Source organism: Cyprinodon variegatus, unplaced genomic scaffold, assembly GCF_000732505.1.
Source record: "Cyprinodon variegatus isolate N-32 unplaced genomic scaffold, C_variegatus-1.0 Scaffold194, whole genome shotgun sequence".
NCBI lineage: Eukaryota > Metazoa > Chordata > Actinopteri > Cyprinodontiformes > Cyprinodontidae > Cyprinodon > Cyprinodon variegatus.
The window spans coordinates 741,383-761,280 of record NW_015150647.1 but is presented as its reverse complement, the minus strand read 5'-3'; the positions used below and the strand labels follow the sequence as shown (position 1 = coordinate 761,280).

The following is a 19,898-nucleotide window of genomic DNA, read 5'->3' as shown; positions in this document are numbered from 1 at the left end:
CCTTCCCAAAATTACTTCAACCGAAGGTTTCCAGATGGATATGCGGAGCAAATCCATCTGGCAGAGTCAGGTTAGCACCTGTCAGGATCAGCTAGTCTCTGGATTTGTTTCTGTAATGCCAGGATCATCACACACAAACTAACTACATCTCCCATTATGCCTCACAGCTCCAACGTCATACCCTAGGTGATAAAATTACTATAACAAGCCTCCACCTTTCTCTTTTTCAATCTAAACTGCTTTAAAGAGGATGTACCTTAGCAGAGTAGAGTCATGTTTGAAAACAGGAGTTTCCTTAATAGTCTCCCCGGTTAAACTGAGAGAACCGCGTCTGATATAGGATTATAAAAGAAGTCCCTGGAGAACTGAAGAACCCAAGGTCCTCTTCGTGGAAATTTGAGTCCCTGTTCCAGATTTTCTTTAACCAAGGAAACTGACCGGAACCGCCTTCTTGCCCTTCCATCAAAAGCAAGCAGACTAGATGCATCCTGCCTGATTGTGCTGCTACACCACAAATGAGAAGAGAGCTAGAAGCACAGCTTGCTTGTATTGCCCAAAGAATATCTCCAGCGATCCCCCGCTGCCAGAAGCTCTGACCCACCAGCTCGCATAGCAAAACCATAGAGCGAGGCCCTAGAAGCCAGCCTTGCTGGGAACCAGAAACAAGCCAGAAGTGCTGACACAAATTTGTACAATATATGCCCCGCCCCTAAAAAGAAAAAAACAATAAAACACAATGCCATGTGTGGACATCCACCTGGCTGACTATGGTAGTAATGAGATTCTGAGAAAGGACACATCAAATCAAATATTTACCTTCAATAAGATAAATCAGGAAAATGGTACTTTATGGCTGATGTAATTTTACAAAGATAATTTTGTAGAAGTGGTCCTACAGACAACAGAGTAATATAGGGATGATCTGAAAGACAAACCTATAACAGTGAAAACATAAAAAAACTGTTTTTAATCCCTCCACTAGCAGGTACTTCAACAGGCACGCGAATACTCGTCTGTCTTGCCATCACAGCAGCTGAACAGATTAGAGGCTCCCACGCTAAGCAAGGCCCACATTCATTCCATGGAAAGCTTTTGTCATTCACTCACTTAATCTCTCTGCCTCCCCGTTTCTCAAAACCTTCAGTATACACATATTTCTGCCTCACACAATTTCTGGACATGGAGCAAACAAACTCAAGGGCAATGCTTTCTTTCTGATTGGAGAATTTTAATTAAATTTTATTGTTTTATTTTTTTTTTTTATACCGACAAGAACCAAACCCTTCCTGCTTGTTTTACATGCTTTCAAAGGTCTTTGATTTAAAATTGTTTAGAAAACTTGATAAAGCACAAATGTCTTTCCTTTGAACCTAGTAAACAATCTAAGGCATGTGTTGATGTTGAACAGAAAAAAAAGTCAACCGTCAATGTTTTCCCCTCACCATCTGTGACCTCCAGTTGAGCCTTAGCGAGGATGCTGCCTGCAACGGTCAAAGCCTGACAAATGTAGTAGCCGGCATCTGTTCGCTGCACAGATGAGATGGTGAGCTCTCCGCTGGGCGACACTGAAAAGCGACTGTTGGGCTGCTGGGGTTGGTTAGGAAATAGGAGAATCTGAAAGAAGGTGAACAAACAGCCAATTAGAGAGAACATGAACACGGTGCACCTCGGACAAATTACAAAATCATCCATCCACAAATTCTAACAAACACAAGGAGATTGTGCACACTTACAAACAAAGAGATTGAAGTGCTATAGCGACAGAGTGAGCAATTTCATCTTCCAATTGTTCAACCGAGCTCAAACTGGAAAACATGTATACACTTTCTGATGTATTTTTCCAAGGAATTTTAGGAAAAGATTTTGCGCTTTGTGAGATTTATAACTTCAGTCCTTCCCTTTTAACACGACTGTAGTATATCTTATTTGCCTGGTGGAGGCTTAAATTAGAAATAAGACCACTGTACTTGTTTTTTTTCTGGGGTGGGTAACATTATACTTTGGTAATGTTATTGAATTAACAATTGAAAAAAAAAAACACCTTTGTGACATGGTGCATAATGCAAAATTTCTCTTGCAAAATCAAAACCATTGTGATGATTACTATTTCCATTTATTAGTATTTATTAGAGATCTCTCATTCAGGATAGAAAACTTAATTCTCCAAATCTTATTATCTATTTCAAGTCCTTATTTGTGTGTGTTTAAACTTGATTCAATCATATCTCATCAGATTACTCTAACAAATTAGATTATTTGTTTAAACTAGCCGTCTCCATCTTATGCGCTTGTGAACTTATTATCCTGGAGTGTGAGGAAAGTGCTACATTTAATTACCTTTAATTTGCTCACTTAACAGATCCCTTTGTATCTCATCACTGAGGAAAAGGATATGTGAACAAATACAAGGCAAAGATGAGTTTGTACCTGTCTAAATATTTGTGGTGTATTCGCTTTATTTTCAGCTTTAATGACATAGTGACACATAAGTGCAGACAAGATTCCTATTTCAGTGACATGTGATGCATTAGGTCATCCATGGCTGTATGCTTCATTTCAAATCTTTGTATGAACTTGCGACTTACAGAATAACTGTTCTATAATTGTTGGCCTCTGGGCAATAAATGACTGAATCATGTGTGTTTAAACCTCAGCCTGAGCTGACTCATACATCTAGTTCACCTACAAGCCCCAACATGTTCCTAATTGGCACTCTGTTGACTGCTGTGATGACGTCCTGGTATTTGAATCGGCTTATCTGGTCAGGTGAGGAATCGGATCACTCTTATCAGTTCAGGTTCAGGGAAAACCGATTAAAGGCCTTTTCAGACTCACTATCATTTGGAAACAAACGTTTAGCTGTGTCTCTTTAGTAAAGGCACTGAATGGAGAGTCTAGCTTCAACAGTGTGTGTGCATGTTTGTGTGTGTAGGGCAGAAGAAGCATGAACGTCTACACACAGTACCAGTGTTTACTTAAAATCCATACAAATCAGCATCATTAGCACTAAGCACAAAGTTTTTTTTTCAGTTTGTGACTTTACAACAGCAAACCTGTATCTTACTTTGATTTCATATGGTAGACCAAGCCAATTAAAATAATTGTGGTTTGCTTTCTAACAATTTTTTCCCCCAGCTTTTATTGTCATTACCCTGTCACAAGTACAGAGCAATGAAATTCACTCTCTGCATTTAACCTATCCCCTTGGGGAGCAGTGGGCGACCATTGTGTAGCACCCCAAGGGAGCAGTGTGGGGGTTGAGGGTCTTTGCTCAGGGACCCAGAGTGGCAGTCCATGGGATTGGGGCTTAAACTCAGAACCTATGGAACCCAAGTGCAATGCCCTAACCCCTAGACCGCCACTCCCCTAATGAATATGCTTTGATCTAAATAAATCTATTGGAGTATTAGCTTTTTGTTTATGGTTGTTACCAGGTGAGCATTTGCCCTAGTTACCTATTTATTTTCTTTTAGGATCCCTGTATAACTGGGAAGATGTGGTCAGGGTACAGGGTTATTTGTCTCCAAATCCAAAGTTTTTGAAAGTAGATTTATGATTTCTGTTTTCGTTTCATCTCATAAGTTTTATTACCATGATTGGTGTATTCGACAGATGGGCTTTGCATGTAACGGAAAAAAGCTATGTATTTTTCCCTCACATTTCATATTGTTTTGGATTATTTAATACAATTCTGACACAAGTAATTTAGGAATATAATCTTAATATGAAAAGATTTAAAAAATATTCTGTGTGTTTTGAACTGTCCTCAAGGGCCCGTGTAAATAGTGGACAAGGCTGTAAAAATCTTAAAATGAAATACTCAACTATTTTCTCAGTTTGAGACAAAAGTGTTTGCTCTTACCTGACTCCCTTCTTTCTGCCAGAAAACTGCTGGTTGGGGATTTCCTTTGGCTTCACACGGGAAGGTGGCGGTACGGCCTTGTGAAACAATCTGATCCCGCGGACGGATGACAAACTGGGGTGGAGCTGAAGTCAAAGGACAAAAGGAGCTGTTTCAGAAGGTGATGGGTACATTCTGGTGGAAAACAATACAGCTAGAAGCTATCAGAGCTCAAGCAGAAAACAAGCAACTAATGCAGAAATCAAAATATGGCTACTGTTCAGAGTTTCCATGCAACTTCCTCTTTATTGTGCTCTGAACAGAGAAGAAGATTAGAAGAAGATCAGTGACTAATACTGCCATGGTTACCAAGTTGGCCATTCATCTAGGTGAAGGTAAACCTGAATGAATGACAGTCACAGCGGCATTCACACAACGAGGTGCACAATGATATTTAAACCTGGGACACAGCAATGCCTCAAAGACTTAAAGGGTTATTTTTCCCTGAATAATCATAGGAATGATTCAGCATTACAGTATATTTAAAATAAATTGATTAATTGAGCAATGGAATCAGTTTTTTCAGTGATTATTTCTGTTAAAACACCTTATTGTTTTAACAGAAAAATGTTATTGTTATAGTGCTATTTTTGACCTCATTTCACACATAAAATATATATAAATATTGGGATTTCTCATTTTTACATAGAAAAAGACTGTTGTCTGTAAAGTATGACTAATGCTGCTAAAATGGATTTCGGGCTTCACTGACCTTTTCTAGCACACAGCATTTATAATGAAAACAACTGAACAATATAGAAATTGCTTAATGGAAAGTTGAAGAAGACATCACTTCAACATGGGCATTTACGTTTCTCTATACCGAGGAAACAAAGGCTTAGAAATTGCTACCTGGTATTTGAACCTTCCTTCTCTGAGTTTGTTTGAACAAAAGACAGTGTATAAAGCTGATCGTTGCATTTGATTCTGCAAACGTAACTTGTTTTCTTTTTGAGAGCTAGCAGGGGGAAAAAATCCTTTGTTTGCAAAAAGCTGCCTGTATACAAATCAGAATGTCAGTAAACCAAACCCTCTTGATTTATTACTTCAGTAAACAAGTACACAAAAGGTTTACAGTATAAATTGCTTCTTTTAATTTATTTTCCAAACAAATGGTGTTTAGATGTTGATGGTTAATTAAACTCCTAGAAAAAAAAAAGTGTTAATAAATGGTCTAATAAACTAGTAAAAACAACAGACTGATTCAAACTAAAAAGTTACACTTGTGATATGAAAACTGCAGTCTTTCATTAGTGTTTTTAGGGCTACATTATTGGCTTTATATTCATCTTATCAGTAAAGAGACTGCTCCACAAACAAAGCAAACAATACACTGACTTATATATTGTCTCACCATCTTAGGGTCATGGACAATCATATTAAAGAGTACATAAAAGGATGTCTTCCAGGAAGTGACAGTATTTCATGGAAGTGGTGGTTATAATGAGGATAACTGGGCAATGCATATATGGAGGCCTTGGTCCTTGATGCAGCTGTCATGGGTTTGATTCTTGGCCTGTTGAACTTTGCCACAAGTCTTCCTCTCTCTAAATCCCTTTTCAGTGTGTATACTTCCTAAAAAAATACAACTAAAGGCAATTTGTACCTAAAAATAAATATTTAAACTAAGATTTTTAAGGATTATAATGTCTATATCCTTATAACTGCAGATAATATATTGAATAACTTATATTTGGAGATTTAATGATACAAAGTCTGAATTGTTTCAGTGCAACATCTTGCACCCTCTCTGTTTCTTTTGGTTTCCATGTAAGTCTTTCTTCTAATAAGCCAGCTGGTTTTGGTAAGGCCGGTCTTTTCCCATTTGGCTGGTTTCTCCATGTAATCCCTTTCTGGGGATGTGTATTTGTCAAAGATACACACAGTTGGGAATGGTACAGATGGTAACAGATTTACTGCCGTCCCGTTTGGCCTTCTGGAGCTTGTATATCTCGTGGCTCTCATAATGCCGGGCCTGATACACAGCTCCTAAATCATGCTCTGGCAAGGACATTGTTCCCTCCCTCTTATCCTCTGCTCTGCTGCATTCTTGCTCTGCATTACTTAGTACTCACTAAAAATGTGGTTTCAAACATCATACGGCCATCTCTTATTCTGTACTGTTTAGCTATGTCCTTCAATTTTCTTGGTTTGCTGTTTGTTTTTTTAAACAAGCTGATTTGGGCAAAATTTTGAAGCTATAAGTTAATACTTACAGTGACTTGAAAGAGCTGAACTTTTGCAGAACTTGGGCGGCAGGTTGAGGCTATAATAGACTAGAATCAAGGAACCAACATTTGGTAAATTGGTTGATAGTGCTAAATATTCACTATAAAAAACATCTGAAAAGTATTGTGGCATGAATTCACCCACTAATGGCATCGGGATTCTGAGTACAGCTGTGAGTCTTTTGTAGAGAATGCAGAGAAACACCTAATAACAATCTTTCTTTAAAAAATATATCTGAGCATTGGAATTTAGGTCTTACCGCAGATTGTTATTTAGATTTAGGTAGACCTTTGTTCTACACCATCCAGTTTTTTGTATGATGGCATCGCCATATTTCACACGTCTTCATTTTGCATGACAGCCAAAAAGATTCCAATTCTAACTTATCTGACCAGATCAACGTCTTCCGCATATCTGTTTGCTCCACGTTTTACAGCAGACTTCAAAAATTACATAGACATTGATTTTTATAATTTGGAACAACCTAAACAACACAGAATTCTGCTGAATTCAGCTTAATATGGTGGTGTTAAATGTGCGGTAATCATATAGCCTGGATCTAAGGGAACCAGTACTTTCTATGGCTTGATTCAGAGACTCTTAATGACTCATGAGAATCTCTCTCCTGCCCACTTCTGAAGAAACACATGATTCGGAAGCCATATTTAATTCATGACAAGTCACATCTTTCTGGTTTAGAGAAGGCTCTGCATATAGCTGTAGTCGGGGTGAAAAGAACAAATGGACAAAGAGACAGAGATCCTTTCAGCGCTCACACTCACAAACATTTCCTCCTCCTTTAAGAATCCAATGTTCAATCATATTTTATTCAGAAGTTGACAGCAATTACTGCCTCTTCCGACAGGCTGGTTGAATGTGTAATTTCCTCCATTCTCCAGAAATCTGACAGGTTGACAATCACTGAACAGCTACTGCTGTTTTGGCAACCAGAGTCCTGCCACTAAGGAAGTATTTTCTTCTTTTTTTACACCAGTTAAGCCTCCCTCAAAACACCCCCGTCTGCCATTGTCTCCCTCTCAATGTTTTCATGCTGCACCTTTTTTGTTTTCATGTTTCCTTCTTCCCCTAAAGGCAAACGTTCTCTTAAGGTACCTTCTCTAACTATCTTAAACATCAGTGCCTTTACACTTTATATGCTCTTAATCCTTTTCAAAGATAAAATAAAATGAGCTTCTTAACTCTAAATCGCAGGCATCAATAAAATCTTTTGTCCAACACAGAGAGATGGCATCAAGACTTTCAACTAAAACAGTTCCTAGAACATATGAGATGCATTGTCTAGCATTTCTAGTCCCAGTTTTGAACAAGATAAAACAACCTTTGTTAAGGCAGTTAATTTTTATATTCTTTGCTGTAAAAAAAGAGTTGCTGCATCTTACATAAATTCCATTGAGGAACAATTTATATATTTATAAATTTTGCTAGCAGTAGGTTAATAGAACAACAGCATCATAAATAAAATTAACTAGTATGATTATGGTATTTTTTTTGTTTTTTGTCCAGGTTAGCCTCTGTGTGTAAGTTAGCATAAAAAAGACACATATACATTTATTTCTTAGGTCAAAAGAGAGCACTTGGCACATACTGATGCTCCCTACGGGGTGCCCTTCTCAAAAACGATGCCATGTAACTGGAGAGGGTCATATATTTTGCTAAATGGCACATGTGACCAAAAGCACTGCTTTAGAGCAGCCAAACTCTCCTTAGACAGAGCAAACTAAGGTGAGCAGTGTTCTTAGGCAACAAACAAGTAACTCCATACATTGACAATCCACTGGTCCAAACAAGTCCTGTACTAGATTCCACATCATGAAGGGAGACTGTTTTATTAGAAAGATTTGCAATTTTTCCACTATGTCAGGCCCAGCACCGGTAAGTGAAAATGGGGACGAGAACGTAGGACGGTATTACGTAAACATATCACCAGAATAATTGACAATTAGAAGGACCGCTTATTTTGATGCTCCACCTGGAGAAAGGACATCCTCCACAACATCTTTAGGTGACAGTACAATGTTGTTGCTCTCAGAGGTGGTAAACCTAAAAGTTACAGTTTTAGCATCCCCAGTGGCTGAAAGTTACACAGTGTTGCACAGAACAACCTGAAACTAAATGATCATTGTTCTTGGTCTTTATTAGTTTAGAATGACTGTAAAATAATATTAACAAAAACATGCTCTAGTGTTTTTAGTTTTTTTCTCTCAATTACTCTTCTTAACAATTGAACGTTATAATTCACCTCTGCATTTAACCCATCCCCTTGGGGAGCAGTGGGCTGCCACTGGGCAGTGCCCTGGGAGCAATGTGGGGTCTTTGCTCAGAGACCCAGAGTGGCAGTGTGTAGTAGGGCTTGAACTCAGAACCTCGTACACCCAAAGGGTGTGCACTAACCATTAGGCCACCACTCCACCAGAGTTATGCTTAACTCTTTGTGGCTCAATTCTCATTTCTGTTGGCTCAACCTGCTCATTATCATAATATAATAACCATATGGAGCCTGGAATTGCTGGGATTGTTGCTAAACAGAACTGGTTTCTTTCTGCCATCAGCAGAGGCATGCACTCAGTGACAACTCAATATTAAGTCTTGGCTAGGTTTCTTTGCATAGATTCTTCTTACCAACTGTTATTTAATTTTCAAATTAATATGACTGCGTTGCATTCTCGTCTGCATTGTAGGGAACTAAATCTAAATGCATGACAGGGTAATATTGTAATGAAATTAATTAATAATAATTAAATTCATATTGAACTGGAATGGATTATTAATATTTGCACAATATATTGCTTGGTTTATAAAGTACTTTTATATAACATTTGTAAAAGTTTTGTTCTGAAGAGTCATTACTCTTAAACTGGCTAAATAACTGAAGAAAAATACACAGCTTGTAAAAAAAAATAAAAATAAAAATTTTGAGAAAAACATTTAATGCACACCCTTTCAGGTGTATTTATATTTAATTTTTATAATATTATGCCACTTTGGGGTTCTGTAAGGCTCTTACCTACTAAATGCAGCAATATATGGAAAAAAAACAATCAAAACAACAAACATTTTTTCCTTTTTTTTGTACCAATTTTGGATTCCATTGTATATTTGAAAGGTTATAACGTCTCTCTCTGCCACTGAAAAAAGAAAAAAAAAACATAACAAGATAAAATATCTACACCTAAAAAATGGAGTTTGAGAAGATAATTCCTTCCTGTAATGGTGAATTTTTTTTTCCTTTTTTTTTTTTCTTTTTTTTACGGCATTAGTGGCTTGTTTTTTTGATAGTAGGCTAACAAGAAAGGGGGTATGAGAGAAGGGGAGAGACATGCAGCAAAAGACCACAGACCGGATTCGAACCCAGGTAAGCCGCATGGAGGACTAAGGCCTCAGTACATGGTCGTTGGCGCTAACCACTTTTCGCTAACCAGCTTTTCTATGTTTAAGAGTTCCATATAGGTGAATAGAGAGGGCACAAATGAAATGGTTGTGTTAGTCAAATAAAGAAACCTCAGCCAAAAGATTTTCAAGGCTGCAACTTCTATGCGGTAAGTGAAAAGGCATGCAAAATGAGATCAAACTAGATTGATGAGTACTTACCAACAGGGCGAGCTGAAAACACAACAAGGGTGTAGTGGATACACAAAAGAAACAAAGTAAGATACAGATGCAAACAGATAAAACAACAAAAAGGAACAAAGCAAACATATGAAGTAAGCCAAAAATAACTTAAAAAATCTGAACAAATGGCATGTTGAGTTAGCTCAAACTTTTGGAGGATAGCAAAGGCATGACAGAGAAGATCCAGTAGGAGCTGTCTATTGCATAAGCTGTAAAAACATAATTCTACAGCAAAAATCTGCAGAAAAGATCCATTTGAGAATCCCAATATAATATAAGTAATTTTTTTCTACTCTTTAGGGAAAAAACTGGACCTTCTTTGTCCCTATAAATGAATTATTCTTCTCGGTTGGGGGATGATGGTAATAGCAATGAAAACATGTATTTTTGAAATAGCTTTTGATGGATAAAGCAGAAAATAATGCATGAAAATATACTAATGATGCAACAAGCATTTAGAACCCAGTTGCTGGCTTTAGACAGAATGAAACCCTGAAAGTCAAGTTTTTTTTTTTACTTTGCACAGATTAATGACATACAAGCCCAATAAACATGAGAGAGGTTTAGTGTTGCAATATGCTACTTTATGTTACTTTCACAAATCTGTTTCCAGTCAACTCCTGTTCCTTCAGTGAGGCCATACCCTCCACAGAGAATGTAAATAGTTGGATGTAATTGAGAAAAGATTGGTGCAAATAAGAAAATTATAAGTAGAATGTTTTTATTAACCTTGCAAACCCCAGGTGTGAAAGAGATGGTGTGCACCAGTAATCTGTGAAATGGCCTTGCTGACTGGGTGGTTACAGTATGGACGTCAGCGGGGGGCAATAGTCCACTAGAATGGGGGTGGGGTTGACGAAGTGTGTCGCTAAGGCACTTGGAAATGTAAATAATTAAACAGATTCATAGACTGTAAACATCTATGTTGGCTATGGAAAGCTTCAAGCTGTATCATGATTTGCATAAAGAAATCCCTGCAGAGAAAACTGCCAATTTAGACGTGATATTGGTGGAACAGCATGAAACCCAGTGGTCCGTAGAGTCTATATGTGCAGCGGTTTGCTCCGTTTGTTGTAAGGAAAAAAGAACAAAAAGAATTTTACCTCGGACTGTGAGGGTGGCTGAAGCCTCCAGTTTGCCCACACGGTTTTCTGCCACACAGGTGAACGTTCCCTCATCACTAATGGAAGCTTTCTTCACTCTCAGCATATAGTCGTCCTTATCGTACCTGGTTTCATACCTGAAACAACAGTATAACAACACAGCAAAAGTGGACAATTAGAGAACAGAAATATTGTCATTAAGCGCACAGTGTTTTGACTGCCGACATTTCATGGTAGAGTTTTATATAAATCTATATTGCAGGAAAAGGGCTTCAAAACCAGTAAAGAACAGCAAAAGGCAGTTTTTTTTTAAAGCATAACCACTGATTTCTCACAAGAAAGTATTAAGTTAATATCTCTCTTTTTGATAATAATGTAATTAGTCTTATGCTTATTTAGTTGCATATCTGTTGTATTGTGTGTCAACAGCATGTGCATTGAAGTGATTATAAATTATTACTAATGACACAAAGCAGCAGGTTTACCTAAATATTTGCAGTTAGCTTTCTTCATTATGTAAAGTGAAATAATTCAGGGCCTTCTAGAAAAAAAGGATTTTTTTTTACTGGCTAGCTGGATAAAACCAGCTGTATAATTGGGTTGCAATACAATAGATTTTAACTATTTAAATCTGAAATCCGGTTTTATGTAAATCTATATAAATTGGACCCATTGAATTGGACATGTACCAATGGAGAGTAATTCAGTATTTAATTTGGTTACAATGAATGCTCCAACTCTTTGTGTCCAAACCATACTGGCATGCCAATAGGTTTCTTCTTTATAATTTTACCAAGACACAAGTACTGGTTTCTTTATAGAAGGTAAAATAATTAACCCTTTTCCAATTTTTTGCTGCTCATTGCTGATCAGCAGTCCACCAGTTGGAAAGCTTATAGCAACATGCCCGTAACTCATTTTAATATATAGTAGTTATGTAAACATATTTCTTTTTCTTCATCGTGCCAAATCAAAAAAACAACTAAGTTCAATCAATTTATTTATATGACTCTAATTTATAATACAGTACATCTTAAGGCCCACTGCTTAAGGGGAGCAGTTGGCTGCCATTGTGCGGCGCCCACGGAGCTATCCTTTTCATGGTAATCAATGTCAGATAATAGTAGAAAGAGTTTTTTTTCTTTTTCGTTCTTAGTAAAATGGCCTTAATAGTTCACACAAACTAGTTTCAAATTAGTTAGAACATAGAAATCTCATAATGGTGGCAATAAAGAGGGTGCCAATATCTGCAGTTGTCAATATATTACCAGATGTTTCAGAGCTATTGTAGGCTGTCCAAATGACATACTAGTATACCAAATTAATGTAAAGCAAAAAATAGCCAACCTTAGACAAAATTATTATTTGTGTAAATATTGTTGTTTTGAACTATCACCATGCAGCCTTAAAAATGAAAACAACAAAAGCTATTTAATTCACAGTGTAATTATTATCAGAAAACTATCAATTTGCAGTCTAAAAACCAAAATGAAGAGACAGGAATCCACCGGACCAATGGCTGCCTGAGTTAATCCTTCAGAAACTGAGAAGTAAACCAGAAGGATGCTGTTGAACAAACTACACCAGGATTTACCTGAATGAAAACATAAATGACCCCATGCAATATTAAAGGACTTCGTATGGCTCCAAGTGTAGTGCTAACTAATTAAAAAACTTTTTTGAATTAGAATTTTTTTATTTGAAATGTCATACCAGATTTTTTTAATTGAACCATTAATTGACATATTTTCCAGTAAAAAGGCTTTATTTTTGCTTTATATACTGTAACACAATACAATACAACATTACAAATGATAGTTTGCAGCAATGCTTCTAATGTGACTGTGGGGGAGCAGTTTAACATGGTCCATTTCCCTTTCAGTGAGAAAGACCCTTCTGCTCAATGATCAGGTGTACTGATGGCAGTTTGCCACTGGCAGGCGAGAAACTAATTTATCCCCTCTATCCATGTCTTTTTCTTCACCTGCTGTTATGACATTTCCTGAGAAGCATTCAAAGGCAGTTTTATTGAACCTCATTCCTCAGCTATGACTGTGGGTTCTACCTTTCCACACTGGCACTTAAAGAACCATAATGATTATTTGACTGAGTCATGACTGAATTCTTTGTTGAGCAGAAAGCGGGGATGTACTGTTAAGGTAATTCTTCTAGTGTGGATAAACCATTTATTGTGATTAAAAAAAGATGACTGACATACAAAGGGATGAGATGGCACTTTGACAGCAGGCTTGTCTGAGAAAAGGAAAAACAAACAACCTAACAGACAAGGTATCAAATCATATCCTGTCTTCCGGATACAATAGATACCTTGTGCTACTGGAAGAAATAAGGAAGAGCCAAAGAAAGACATGAACAAGTTAGGGCAAAACAGTAAATCCTTAAAGATTGCTCATACTGTAGTGGTAACTAGACATGGGTCAGTTCCCAGCATTCATACTGTAAATACTGATGCTTTCAAAAGTTAAAGTGTCAGAAAAACTGAAATATTCTGCAAAAACCATAATTCTGGTTTAAAGTCTTGTAAATAAAATATCAGAGAAAGTGCTGGAATGAGTTTGACAGAGTAATACAATGGTGTTGTGTACTACTTATCGGCTTGTCGGCTTGCTGAAAGTGACAAAGCCAATTCCGTTCTGTATCTGACTGTATGATTGGGTAGAATTTTCGTTTTAAAGTGCCTTGAAATTACGTGTTGTGAATTGGTGCCAGATGAGTACATTGAATTTAATATTCTTGTTAGTGTTTTTTTTTTTTTTTTTTTTTGCAGAGAGCTGCAGTTACCACATGAGGGCTATGATTTGTCTATAAATATGTAGGCATGTAGCCTACATAAGTATCAAAGTAGCATGCAAGTGACCAGCAGGGCACAGTTTTTCACTTTAGAGTGTTATGTAAGAACAAATAGGCAAACCCTAATAAGCATTATATATTATTGTATATGCATCGTGATTCCTATGTTTAGTGTTTATGTTTCTTTCTGGTTCAAACCAAAAAATAAAGTAAAGCTAACATTTCTTTAACAGTTGATTTAGGCCCTACCATAAAAAAAAGTTTAATTGAGCTGCTCTTTACAGATTCAGCTGCTCTGAACTGTGTTTGTATAGTTTACAAAAAACATCTAAGACCAAAACATTGTTGCAAAAGTGGAATTTGTCATTACAGCAAAATAAATGCAAAATACATGTATGTGTAAATTTGAATGGATATCGTGACCACAGCCTGATTGCCATGGCCAAAATATTTGATCTTTTTTAAGGTGGTTCTGAGTGGCAACATTTACTAAAAGACAATAACTGTATCTCTAGTATTGTGCATATAGACAGCGTTTTTCAAATTTTGTTTTTAACAGATATATTCTTCATATTGCCTCACATTTCCAGACAACCATTGACTAACACAAAAAGGTGTTTTTACTCTCTGAAGTGCAGCCCAAAGATTTTTTGTTTATCTTTTGGACCATTCTCTTTACACCATTCTCTGATAACCTGTTTGCAGAATGTACAAACAAACTAACCAATTTCTGATTTATTAAATTAATTTTCTTCTTCAATTTGATCTGAACTTGTACTACTCATGCTCACCATGTCTGAACGTTTTTTTTATGTCAACAAGGAACTGAACTGTTGAACATAGTAAGCATACAGCTAGTAAAATACAGTTAGACATGCTTCTCCTTTTACTGTAACTTTCATTATAGCCACAAAACCCATCATCACTCCAAAAACAGCTTCCATTCAGGTTCCCACAGTCCTGAATGAACCCTTGTTGTTTTGAAGAAGCCAGGTATGCACATATCAAACAAGAATCATATTGTTATTGGTCTGGTCTCAAGCAACCTCTCAAAACAACCTCAGGCTGGTTCATGATTTATTAAAGGGACATGAGTGCAATCAATCTGTAATCAACTTCCCATATGGAATCAGCTTAGACGACAAGATGAGTGGAAATACTCTCAGGGATAAGAGGCAGTTGTGGCCACACAAGTAAGTGCACACAGAGCGGGAACAGTAGCTCTTTATTGTGAGGGCTCTGTTCTCTATTAGAGGAGGAATGTAATTGCACATGTATAAGGCCTGTGGACAGGATTGGAGTGCCAAGTTTGTTCCACTGGACTCCCCCTGCATTTTAACCAGGGAAGGCATACTGTACACATGCAGGAAAAGAAAGAGTATGATTCAACGCATACACATTTGAAATGCAGGGTCTTTCCCTATTGTGGACTGACGAGGATTGATGGGAATGTAAGTAAATGCCCAAACAAAGCAGCAGTTTTCTTGGTTGTCAGCTTGATGTGTTTTCAGCATGAGAAATCTGCATTGAGATGAACATTTAATGGGCACGCTTTAAAAGCAATCCATCTCAAAGATCCTCCAGATCAATTTCAAAGAATTTGACTTTAAAGTGACTGTCAGGAACACAGCCACCCTTGTTCGACATTCACTCTTGTGCCAATTCAGCCACATTAAAAGATTTTATCACTCACTGTATAAACAACTGAATGAATGTGCCTACAAAGGGATTTTATGACAGAATCTTATCTGCAGTACCTCTTTAAGTACACATTCATAGACAGGAAGGATAGCAGGAAAAAAGGGAGTGTTTCTATTTTCAGCATGAGTCAGAATCAAGCTAGAGTAAGAGTCTTATTCCAGCAAAGAACTTTGGCCTCGCTGCTCACACAAAGTCCTGTTACCGCTTCATTTCATTCTGCCAGCTTGATCCAGTTCCGCGCCACCTGACTGCTGATTTCCCTCAAGCTGATCAAAGGAGCAGAAGTCTACCTGTTCAGTACTTGTTGCCCGTAACAAAGAATCAATTACCTGCTATCACTTCTCATCTGGCTTCAATATAGCCTTTAGCCAGACCTGCCCTACCTCTGGTCTTGGCACATCTCATGACCAAAACCCCCACTGGGATTCATCAATGCTGTGACATTCATAACAGAATCCTTTTTTTTATTATTTCAAACTCCAACCTTTACTGATTTTTTTTTTTACCTTAAACAGTATATTCCAAAAGAGTTATTTGTACCAAACCAATGCAGACACAAAGATTTCTGTAAAAATTGAAAATATATAGCCATAGAATAGAGATTAGTGGTGGTTTTTTTATGTTTTTTTAAAAAAAAGTATTTGTGTTTGAGTGGTGCACAGATCAAAGTATACAAAAACAAAAAGAAAACAAACTAAAAACAAATATGGTATAACACTGAGTAATTGGTGCATGCTTAGTAGAGCCAAAAAGTTAACCTATAAGCTATACCAAGAAAAGTGATGAATAAATCTGCTTAAGAAAATGCACTGAGAAATGTGTTACTGGGAGAAAATAACCAGTTTTCAACTTGATTGACTAGCTGTAGACCTGCAGTTTGGACCCTAAAAAAAATCCAACTTAACGCACCATAAAAAGCACTAGTTTGATGCTGTTATACATTAAAGATGGCAAAAATTGAGCTACTCTGAGAGGAAGAGGAGGCAGAGATGTAAGCAGACTTTTTTAAACAAAAAGTTATTTATGCCATGTTTATAATTTATTTAGACTGAGATAGAGGAAAACAAAGTCAGTGTGTATTGTACTGTTTAGCTTTTAAGCTGCATCTGTAATGAAATGTTTTTAAAATGTGCTCAGGTTTGTGACAACTCAGATTTAAGGTAAATTAAATCTCCCCATTAATGCTAATGAGTGCATATACATCTATTTTAAATGAAACTTCCACCAAAAATATTTAATGTATATGTGAAGGTACTGGAGACAGGAAATTCCTTCTGTTACCTTTTCCTTCTGCAAAGTTGCAGAAGCAGAAGAAAAATGGAAATCACAGAAATTCGATGGTCAGCATAACACAGGAACTTCTGTCACTTTAGCTTTATAAGAGTACTCAAACAAAATGACCCATCCATACACCCCTATCACACAGCTCTCTCGCTGATATACCATCACACACATTTACACACCCCTGAGGAAATGAGTAAAAAAGATAAGGCTTTTCTGTTGAACGTTGCAGGAACTGTGCTCTGGAGGTCAACTGGGACAGAGGGGCTTGAATACATATGAACTGCGAGACATTAGAGGCTCTGATAAGGCCCAGGCAGAGGGCAAAAGGGTCCAAATCAAAGGAGACGACCAATGGAGGGACAGACATGGGAAAATAAGCTTCTGGGCAAATAAAGCTGGTAATGCACACTGCTTAGGTCTCAAGGGGTTCGCAGAGTGAGCCGGAATTTCTTTTGTCACAAGATGTCTCTTTTCTACTTTTTCTCTCCTGGTTCTGTGATGTTGCAACAACTATATTTCTTCTTTCATTTCAAAATAACACTATGCATCTGCTAGTAAACAATATTGCTAATTTAGACATACTTCTAAATAAATAACAAATAAGAACAATGAAAATTTTTGTTAAAACCATGTGATTTGAATGATAAATGTGCTGGTCAGTGACTTTATACCTGCCTGAAGCAAAAAAAAAAAAAGTTTAAGCCCCATTTACCTAATGTTGTCTTCATATTGATGGAAAGATAAACTTTACAAAGATTGCTTCAGTGAGAACTCCCTGTAAATCAGGACATTACTTTCCTGCCAGAAGTTGATATCTCTCTAGGGGGCTATTTAAAATATGTAATAATGAACTGTCGGGTTACTAAAGTTTGATTTCCCTTTACTATCATCTGTCACTCTGGACTCATCAATGTTTAACATTTAAAAACATGGCGCACCATATGATGAAACACACCACATGATCCTTTCAATGCCCAACGTACACTAACAAGTGAGAAGAATAAATGAATAAAATGCTTGTAATTTTTCAAGTCATTGGTTGACAGTTTTGTTTTTATTTACTCTCCTCTAAAGGAATTTTTCATCCATTTTTCTGTTGGCGTCATAGAACAACATAAGAAAAATGATCAGTATTGTTAACGTACCTATTTAAATTTTACTTTTTTTTTCTTTTTCTTTTTGGTTTTACATTTGGGGTTTGTAGTTGCGTTGTATTTCTTAAATGCTGCTGATCAGCTTGTTTATTGTGTCTCTGGTGATGTCATGGACCCAAAAACACAGAACAAAATTACCTGCTTTTTCTTGTTTTCCTTCATCTAAAAAAAATGTTTATATAAAATCCTAGTCTAAAAATCTATACTTCAATACCCAGCTAATAATGCATAAGTACAGGCCATTTATCATTTACACACAAATGTCCCACAGCAAAATAATCTGATCTATTCTTTAATACTGTTACTTTAATAATGTTAGTGATTCATCTCTGAGATTCCTCATTGTCATAAACCCTGCTCTTGTTTTTCTGTCACAATGCTCTACAAAACAGCTTGATATATATATACTATGGAAGATACTGTTTTTCAATTTTAATTTACTTCACAAATACCTTCATAAAACTCATATGCAAACATTAACTAGTCACCCTGTTCTGTAATGCAAAGCTTTGGTTGGTTTCATCTCAATCTACTCCCCTGTCCCACAGAGATAGAAGGCGCTGCCACCTTGGCGCTTTAGATCAGCACTGTATGTTCCAGTGTGTGCATGTGTTTGCCTCTGAAGCAGCTGGAGCCACTGAGCATATTAACAACCTGTTTACTCAGCTGAGCCACCCCCCTCAAACCTCTCCCGGGCTGCATGAAAGCAGCACATACAGAAAACCCACTAAGAGACTGGAGGCATGTAAAGGAACCAGCAAAGACAAGTTGAAACAATCCAATGATAAAGAGAAGCTGTCCTGCTAAGTCTCAGCTTCTTTCTACAGCTTATCATAATAATAAGGACAGTGTAACCTTTTGGGATGAAAAAACAAACAGAGACCACTCCCCACTGTGTAGAAACTATTTGATCTACTATGGGCTTTTATTCCTTTTTACACAAAGTCAGATACCAGAAAGGCAGTGTTGCTGTTCCTGGTTCTCCTTTTTCAGTGCATTTGAAAGCAATCAAACTGGAAACTTTCCCTGAGCGGGGAAACCCATCAGGCCTTGATGTTTTCCACATGATGATAAGGGGTAGAGAAAGCAGGAAGAAAATGTCAGAATTGAAATATTTTTAACTAAATGCACATTTTCGCTGGCAATACTAAATACAGCTCAGTCAAAAGTATTTGTAGATTGCAATTAGTGGCAATGTAATATTTATCTCTTTTTAATTTTTGCTCTATAGTTCGCCTGTTTATCACTCCAAAGTATGGCCACACTTCAAAGGGATGTTACAGTCAGGGAGGATGTAGGCACACATGACACATATCCAACTCCACAATAAATCTGTTAATTAGTGTACAAAATGAACTTGATTCCAGAGCCAACTCCCTATCAAAGACTAGAGTGAAACACTTTTATGTGTTTGCCTTGGCACAGGGCTCACATCCCACTGCCCAGTGAACCAAATCCTTATCAGACGCAAACAAGCCGCCTACGCTCAGTTCTGCAACTAGCCTTGGGAGATGTCAGGTCCGCTGAGTGTATGTTTTATGAGGTGATCCAAGCAAAAGGCGACCGGCCTGCTGGCTGAGGACAGGACACTGGTCTCTTTGAAGTCCGCTCCTTATGCTGACACCAATAGTGACCATGACTAAAATGAGTCAAAGCGAGGAGAGGTTGATTCACAGACACGTACACACAGCATCTGGCAACAGCTGTATCACTGTATGCTTGGTAAACTACACACTGTCCTTACTCTCTCTTCTGTTCTTGCAGTTGTGACTGAATGGATCTTTATACACTGACTGAGTGCATGAGGTCAAATGTTTATAGAAAGAATGGTTATCTTCCACAGTTTTACCGCCTGTATGCCAAGTCTTCCTTTGAACAGCTGCAGCTGTACACAGACACTGGAGGCTCCTGTCATCCCTTTATAGCTCTTATTATTCTGACTGTGTTTTTGTACGGTGTAATAAAAAAGACATAAATTTGACATTTAACTTACATCTGTTTTCTCTGAGTACCAAAAATATATCCATGACGGACCTTTTAGAGCTTCTTCATATCCCACATACTGTCTCCTGGACCTTTAAAATG

The 19,898-nt window shown here is 37.3% G+C and overlaps 1 protein-coding gene across 1 annotated transcript in view; it reads right to left on the bottom strand.

Annotated features, from left to right (window-relative positions):
• Positions 1-19,898, bottom strand: part of robo2 (roundabout guidance receptor 2) — a 165,784-nt gene that overhangs the window by 63,318 nt on the left and 82,568 nt on the right. The window contains exons 2-5 of the mRNA XM_015379547.1: positions 10,864-11,000; positions 9,740-9,751; positions 3,863-3,987; positions 1,443-1,614 (exon numbers count right to left, since the gene is read on the bottom strand). Coding sequence (XP_015235033.1) covers positions 1,443-1,614; positions 3,863-3,987; positions 9,740-9,751; positions 10,864-11,000 — 446 coding nt within the window. The remainder of the gene's footprint in view (positions 1-1,442; positions 1,615-3,862; positions 3,988-9,739; positions 9,752-10,863; positions 11,001-19,898) is intronic.